An 8,779-nucleotide genomic window follows, 5' to 3' on the forward strand; every position below is an offset into this window, starting at 1 on the left:
TCCTTAATATGTCCCACCTTCTCCCATAGGCCACTCATATTTCCTGACTTTTTCATACCATGCAAGGGCTTGTTGGTTTTATTTTAGGTCACCTTTTTTAGCGAGCTATGAACTGTACCTACTCTGGCCCACAGAGGAGTTATCTGCTATGCCTAGCTTAGTATGGTTCTATTTTTTGAAAATTTTATTGTGAAATTATAATACATATATAGAAAATGCATAAAATGTAAATAAACATCCATGTAACTATTGCCCAAGTACAGAAACAGAATGTTTACCAGAACGCCAAAAGCCTTTTTCATGCCCCTTCTCAAGCACAGATCTGTTTCTCCCTCCATAAAGGTAACCGCTCTCCTGACCTAGCTGGTAATCAATTCCTTTTCCCCTCATTCTTCTCATTTTCAGAGTAATGGATATTTCCTAGTTTCATCAAATGTTTTCCTTGTTTTCAGAAAAGAGAAAAACAAAAATGCCTTTATTCTTATAACTGGAAGCAGAGGACTATTGAGATTGCCAATTTAGGTTTTTGGTGTTTTTTGGGTTTTTTTTAAACAGATGAAGTCAGAGATCATTATAGCTAATGCCATACTGACTGGCAGTTCAACATGTAGTACCCTAGCGCAAGCTATTAGCCAGACTTGATTTATAGTTATCAGTATTATCAGTAGTTCCGAATTTATGAGACAGGAATTTTAAACTTCCATTTATCTTCAAACAGTATGGCACTAGAGTTTTCAGTACAGATGAAGAATACCAAAAGTGTATTGTATATTAATCACTATTTTGGGTACCCAAGAATGTAAATATATATTCAAGGTAATTAACTTTTTTTTTTTTAAGGAATATGAAGCCATCTACCTAGCAAAATTAACAATACAGATGATGTCACCACTCCAGATAGAAAGGTCATTATCTGTTCATTCTGGTACCACAGGTAAGGATTTTTTTCTTTTTGGAGAAATTTGGGAAGAGAGATAATGAAAGGTGGAGAACTTGCTACAGGTTACACTGAACAATTTAAATTGTTTAGAAAACTTGTTAAACTATTGAGCTCAGATAATTCCAAAAGGATTCATTTTATAATGAATAAATGTGTACTATAATAAGCTTAAGTCTTTTAAGTAGTAGTACATCCATGTTGTAAAGATTAAAATAAGAAGAAGAATCTGGAGAAGGGGCCCTAAACATGCTTAGGTGATCTTATTAAAAGTAAAGGGTGGTTAATACAGCATGTAGGGTGGCTAATGTGAGCTGTTTTTCTCTTGCCATCAATATTTCCATCCTTTCCTCCGTCTGTTGCTATTTCAGAAGTACCCTAAGCCCCTTATTTTCAAAGTTAATCCAGGCATGCTCTCAAAATCTTCCTTTCCCAAGACTGTGCTACCCGTGTTTATCACCTTTGTTTCTCTCCTAACAAAGCACACAAGGTATTTTTAATTTATTTCCAGTTTTTCCTACCCTGCAGTTCACTTCAACCTTTGAACCAACAGTTACATAAGGCAGTAAGAACAGCTTATATACCTAGTTAGCACTGACCTGGAAATTGAGGACAGGTGATCTGATCCACAAGTATAGAATTCATTGCACTCTACTGCACTGCCTATAGTGAGTGATATGACTGTATATTCATCCCCAAGGCTCAACTTCCTAATTGACTTTTTTCTTTCCTTTGCCACATCTATCTAATAATTGCTTTCCGCATCCTATAGGGTCTGTTTTGTCAGTATTGTTAACATTCCTTTTTTTAATAGTGACCTTAATCTAGTTCAGGTCCAGATTTGCCTCCTCTCCAAACTTTTGTTATTTGGTCTGTTCTGTACATAGTGGCCAGACTTATTCCCATGAAAGATATTTCTAATAATGATATTTTTCCTTTGCCAAAGCCTCCTTTGGCTTCATTCCTACAAAAGTTTATAGAATGCCATAAGCCCTTCTGATTTTTCGGTTTCTTTCTCTCCTTGTTCCTCTTTATGTCTGCGTTTCAGAAAACAACTACTGATGGTTTCCTGTGTGTGTCTTTTCCCCACCTAAAGTGCATCACATTTAGTCTCCCTATTCTTGGTTCATATGTCATCTCCTCAGGAAGACATGATGATTAATGCACTCTTCCTCCAACCCCTAGTCATTTAGAGTTCCCATAGAAGCACAGCACTTCATCTGAAACTTAATCACAGCATCTAGGTTTAGCCTAAGGGCTAGGATATTTTTTCTCATTCAATTGTGTTGATACTATATTTTTATCTTTATTAATTTTATAGTGAAACATTCTTCATATTAGAATGTGCCCTCTGAATTAACATTATTATTACCATGATGTAAGAGTCCTATAGGGCATAAGTTTAAGGTCATGCCATTGTTAGGCAAAAAACATAGTGGACCCTCTGCTGGTTTAACTGTTCCCTAAAGTTTTCCTCCATTGAGATTCTAATTTCTTGATTATGATTTTTGGGGATATAGAGAGAGCTTTGATTCTAAGTGGGAGGTTTCTGTACTAGCAGATGCTGATGTGAAGAATAGATAAAAGAAAATCTCTTTATATGCTTCATACCTTCCTTTCTCCCAACCTAAACTTCCATAGCTTCAGTGGAAAAATATTTTCAGCTGCTCTTCATAACAGCCTCTATGAAAGCAAAAAGATTATCTACAAAAAATTATACAAGATTAATTTCCTAAATTTTATGCCCTAAGTCACATGTTTATGGTGCCTAAAAAACAACTTGATAACAAAACATTTGTGTATTATCTCTTTAAAAGGTCTGTTTCCACACTAGTTCAAAAATTATTATTTATTTTATATGTAATACCTAAGACATACTTAATAATTGAGAAGGAAAATATATCCTGTCATGAAGATTAAAAAGTTACAATATTTAGGTAATGTAGGTAACAAAGGAATTTACTAAATTTTGCTATAAGTTCAGTGGTGGAATTTTCATAGTGTATACATGATCACTTAATGAATAACAAATTTTACTTGCTGTAACGTTTTAACATGAATTTATTTTAGTGCCCTTTTAATCTTCATGCAATAACTTTTAGGCAGTTTGAAGAGAACACATGAAGAAGAGGATGATTTTGGAAACATGCAAGTGGCAACTGCACAGAATGGCTGACTGAAGAGCAACATTATAGAGTGTGAATTTCTATTTGGGAAGGAGAAAATACAAGAGACAATTATAATGTAAAATGGTAAAAACATAAGTAGTTTTTTTTTTTCAATTACATGTTGCTTCCAGACATACTTCTCTGCAACTTGTTGAGCAACATTTTAAGATGTTGGACTTCTGCAATAGATGGCACTGATGGTTTTACTCCTTTAAAAAAAAAAAAAACATACACACACACACTTTACAAGTTTTATTATAAACCAAGAATTTTGGACTTGCAAAGAGGTATTATTGCAATAATGCACTTTTCATACTTGAAATTTATTTGTATGATATAAAGTTATTACTTTAAACAAAATGCAAGTATGGGGGGATTGTTTATAAAGTTTGGGTAATTTATAACAAAAGAATTTGCTAAGGTTTGCTAAAAATTCATTTTTCTGTTCTATATATTACATTTTTAACATAATTTTACAGTTCAGTTTTATGATGGAGCCTCTTACAGAAACATTAACAAAATGCAGGAACCTGCCACATTTCTTTTTTAGTATAACTTAATAGCTTAATTACCATTTTATTTTTTATACTTCTTGTTCCATTATTAATCTTTAAATCATGACCCTAATCAGCTGTCCTTACTTTAACGTGATCTAATTATTGCTTCCTTTCTTATTACTTTCCTAATTTGTTTATTCTATATTAAAGAAAACTACAGTTTCAATGATAAAAGGAAAATGTTTTGATTTATAGTACCAAGTGCTTAAAAACAAGGATAGTGTCAGATTTTCAAGTGACTTTCCTTTTTGCATTTTTTGGCGGTAAAAGCCAAATGTTGTATTTGTTCTTTTCAGAGTTGTCCAGCCCTTCTTTCCTTTGTCCAAAATGATTCTAAATAGAATCTAATAAACCAATGTAGCACCATTTTTTTCTAAATGAAGCCCCAAAAAAGAAAAGTGCCTTGCATCGTTTTTAAAAAACTTAAATCCTCATGACCTCTAAATTAGTACGTAGAACACTGAAAAGTTCTTAACATTTTTGTGTAATTTCCTTTCTTTTTAAACCATAAATTAGTTTAAACTGAAAGTATGAGACTGGAAGAAACATTAGTAAATCATTTGGAATATAGAATGTTTACTCTTCCCTTTTATGTTGTCTTAATGATTCTGTGAGATTGTTCCGGCTCAGACAGAAGCTTTTCTTTGGGGAAGGTGATTTGTGGGAGACTCTATTGTATTTTAAATTAGCATTTTAATACATTCTTGACATTCAGTTAGTCCATATCTGCCCCATAATTTGCTTTAGTAAAGTCACTTTATGGATTTTTGGCTATGTTTTAGTTTGTGTGTATAAAAGTTCTAAGAAAACACTTTTGCTATTTTAAGTATGTAAGGGAAGAGAGGAGTGTTTTTAACTTTTTATAGTGGATGACTTTAGGGTAGTACAAACAAAACTCCTTTGTATCTAACTTTTCTCAATCCTCTCTTGAGGTGCTTTACTAATGGGAATGATTTCTCTATGTTCCCTTGGTACCAAGAGGTACTATGCAAAGTAACCTATTACACCAAGTTACTTGCTTTGCTTTCCTCTCTATGATGTGATAATACAGTAAAAGCTTTCTTATCCAGCATAGTGGGAGAGTAGAGATTAATTAAAATTGTTAATTAAGAGTTAATTCCTATTGACCCAGGTGATATTCCTCTTCTGATTTCCCTCCCCTTCCCTTCTCTTATCTTACAACTGTGAAAACAGCATATTGTTAATCTCGTTGTCATCCAGTATTCTGCTTTGTGATTAGGTCCTTTGGTGTGCAGTGGTCTAGTGGAGTCAAGATTTGCATTGGGTTTTCTAAAATTCCAGTTGATAAAAGTTCCAGATAACATAGCTTTCCTGTATATAGATCACTACTGGGCAGGTCAGCAAAGATCTCTTACAATGTAATAACAATCTGTGATATTTCATTTAGCAGAAACTCTGCTTAAAAGAATCTTCATAATAAGTTTAGGTTTTAAAAACTTGTTTCATAAATATACATATATCCAATCTAGTAACCTGGCCAAAAGAACAGATTTTGTTATTGATAATTTGTAGCTGGTAATTTTCCACTTTTTCTATCCACTGTAATTTTTATGTTGTCACTAAAGTGCCTGCCCAGTACTGTATATTAGTCTCTCACAAACACTGGGAAAAGGGACTCTTATCATCTTGAGTACTCTAGATATATATATATATATATATATATATATAATTTTTTTTTTTTCTTGAGACGGAATCTGTCATGTCACCCAGGCTGGATTGCAGTGGCGCAATCTTGGCTCACTGCAACCTCCACCTCCCAGGTTCAAGTGATTCTCCTGCCTCAGCCTCCCGAGTAGCTGGGATTACAGTCGCATGCCACCATGCCTGGCTAATTTTTGTAGTTTTAGTAGAGATGGGGTTTCACCATTTTGGCCAGGCTGGTCTCAAATTCCTGACCTCAAGTGATCCACCCACCTTGGGCTCCCAAAGTGCTGGGATCATAAGCTTGAGCCACTGCGCCCGGCTAAGTACAATATTAATGTAGACAAACCATGAAGTTTATTTTTTCATATAAGAACATTACAAGTTTGTTTTTTCTTACATCTGTCCACCTAATGTTCAAGTAGTTCTGGTAGCTCTTCCTATTCTTTATTCTATTTGATTCCATTTCTGTGATTCCTTTATTACCATTGATGTTTTGTGATAGTTAACTATGATAAATTTAATCATGATTTATTTTCTAGAGTATTTAAAGTGGGAGTGATCACCCAATTCCAACATTAAAAGTGTAATCTGGGCCCATAATTTAGAGTGAAATTGTTATCAAAACATAGGGAAACTGTATTACTGTTCATTTTGAAAATATGAAACTTGAGTATTGAAAGTATTCAAACCTGGAATGGCAGTATTCTAATTTCAGTTAATTGGTTCATGTTAATTTCTTACCTATTAGATGTTTAAACAGCAGTGTCCTTTGTTTACTTTTATCTACTCTATGGTGGAAATGTTAAACCATGATAGCTTTTGCTACCAGCTCAACCACTTTTAGAACAGTTGTGGGGAGATTTTATGCTTCATCTGAGTTTAGAAGTAATGTCAGAAAATGTTAAGCATGTCCGTATTAAGAAAATATAAGGTTTCTAATTGTCTTATTAATATGGTAATTCAAGTGAATTAGAAATATTTAACTGCAATCTTGAATTATAAAGTTGAGATATATGTATCTCTCTCAAGATCTCAACTTGATGTAAAGTAAATGAGCAGTTACCTGGCGGATTTTTTTTTTTTAATAACTGATTTAATCCATAATCTCATAACAAACATAGCTTCACCTCAGTATTTTCTTTCTTTCTTCGTTCAACAGTGCTCCAATAAGGGAATGCTAGAAAATAGGTGAGAAGTACTGAAAGACCTTTTTTTTTTTTTAAATTATTGATTAGAAAAGGTCTCTAGGGTCTTCGAATGCTGGATTTTTTTTTTTTTTTTGTCTTTCCCATCTGTGGCAGCTAAAACAAAAATCACTCAAAATATTCAGGTTTACATGTTAGCTCTCTCTCATAGGGAGTTGCCATACCTCACAGTTCAAAGTGTATTCTATAGATCAGTAACATTATACTGACATGTAATTGCAGTTTACTATGCAGCAAAAATGATTCAAGAAGAAAAATAACCTACAGTGTCTATATACCTTTGTATACACAATTGCTTAAGTTACTCTGCTTTTAACATTTGTACTTGGATAAAATGCTTATGTCTGTATAGGAATGTCACAGTACAAGATGCTGCTAGCCCAGGCACAAAGTATTAAAATTATTTTGTGAAGATTGGTGGTTGTATTAAAACTGCTGTGCCATTATACCTCCAAAATATTGAAAAGTTCATTCATACTGCTGCTTATGCCTCAAAACTTCTTTACTTAGATCGTTATCTACTGGGTAAAAGTAACCCAAATTTACTCCGAGTTAAGAGTGGATGAACATTGAATGTTGAGAAGCACTTAAGAGTATGCTCTAAAACACTGTGGTTACACACACACAAAAAATTATGGTCTGTACTCCAGGCAAGCCTCAAATTCCACCTCAAGTTTATTTTTAAGGATTAGTTGAGCAAGTTTGGAGATGGAAGTGAGAGAATCATGTTTAAAGGAAAGGGTAGGTCATCCATAGAACAGCTTTAAGTCATTACGAAAAGAAAAATACTTCTTGCTTTTATAGTACCATCTTCCTCCATTAGGCCTACCTGCATACTGTGCTTCATCAAATCTAAGATCACCTCACAACTACACCATTATTTTAGGCACCACTAAAAGGCAATGTATGGCTAACAAAACTATGACAAACCATTGATAATATATCCAGATTTCAGATATGTTACAGTACATCTTAGTTGATGAAACAAAAATATACAAAACATGAGACACAGTAAAAATGACAACTACCACTTCATTATACCTTTTCACAAGCAAATAGTGCTCAAAAATGTGAACAGCCAGACACGGTAGCCCACACATGTAATCCCAGATACTCTGGAGACTGAGGCAGAGGATCACTTGAGCCCAGGAGTTTGAGATCAGCTTGGGAAATATAGTGAGACCCCACAGAAAAAATTAAAGCCAGGTGTTAACGGCACACACCTGTAGTTCCAGCTACTGGGGAAGTTGATGCAGGAGGGATGGCTTGAACCCAGGAACTGGAGGATGCAGTGAGTTGTGATCACACCTCTGGACTCCAGCCTGGGTGATGGAGTGGGACACTGGCTCTTTAAAAAATGTGGGCCAGGTGCAGTGGCTCAGACCTGTCATCCTAGCACTTTGGGAGGCTGAGGCGGGAGGATCATTTGAGCCTAGGAGTTAGAGACCAGCCTGGGTAACAGAGAGAGACTCCATCTCTAAAAAAAAATTTTTTTTAATTAGCTGGGTGTGGTGGCATGCACCTGTAGTCCCAGCTACATGGGAGGCTGAGGTGGAAGGATCACTTGAGCCCAGGAGATTGAGGCGGCAGTGTATGGTGATTGTGCCCCTGCACTCCAGCCTGGGCAACAGAGCAAGACCTTGTCTCAAAAAAAAGAAAAAAAAAGAGGCTGTGGTGGGTATACTGCCTGTGGGGTAGTCCTGCTCCACAAGGAGCAGTTTAAAAAAAAAAAAAAAAAGTTTAAGAATGTTTTATGTAGCATTTTTTCATATTTACATTTACTCACCATATGGCTTCAAAAATCATAAACATACTCAACTAAAACTACAGATCACCATTGTCCTCAATGACACAATTTTTGTATGGTGTACCTTACCTGTAATTATATTTCCTATGGGAAGATTTAAGAGGTATCTTAGGAACACTATTTAAAGGGATTTACTGAAGTGCCAACCTTGTGAATGATTTTACCTCAAATTGTTCAGTGGTAAGAAAGGTAGTAAAGCATTTAGTTTTACCTTTAACTAGGCTAATTTTTTGTTTTGTTTTGAGACAGAGTCTCGCTCTGTCGCCAGGCTGGAGTGCAGTGGCGTGATCTCGGCTCACAGCAACCTTCGCCTCCTGGGTTCAAGCGATTCTCTCACCTCAGCCTCCTGGGTAGCTGGGATTACAGGCGCGTGCCACCACGCCCGGCTAATTTTTCTTTTTTTAGTAGAGACAGGGTTTCACCATGTTGGTCAGGCTGGT

The 8,779-nt window shown here is 35.2% G+C and overlaps 1 protein-coding gene across 1 annotated transcript in view; it reads left to right on the plus strand.

Annotated features, from left to right (window-relative positions):
• The window catches only part of STYX (serine/threonine/tyrosine interacting protein), a 51,873-nt gene extending 44,884 nt beyond the window's left edge, over window positions 1-6,989 (plus strand). The window contains exons 10-11 of the mRNA XM_015143699.3: window positions 841-934; window positions 3,040-6,989. Of these exons, the coding sequence (XP_014999185.3) occupies window positions 841-934; window positions 3,040-3,113 (168 nt within the window). The 3' untranslated portion in view covers window positions 3,114-6,989. The remainder of the gene's footprint in view (window positions 1-840; window positions 935-3,039) is intronic.
• Window positions 6,990-8,779: the final 1,790 nt, after the last annotated feature.

This window comes from Macaca mulatta, chromosome 7 (assembly GCF_049350105.2).
Source record: "Macaca mulatta isolate MMU2019108-1 chromosome 7, T2T-MMU8v2.0, whole genome shotgun sequence".
In the NCBI taxonomy this organism is placed as follows: domain Eukaryota; kingdom Metazoa; phylum Chordata; class Mammalia; order Primates; family Cercopithecidae; genus Macaca; species Macaca mulatta.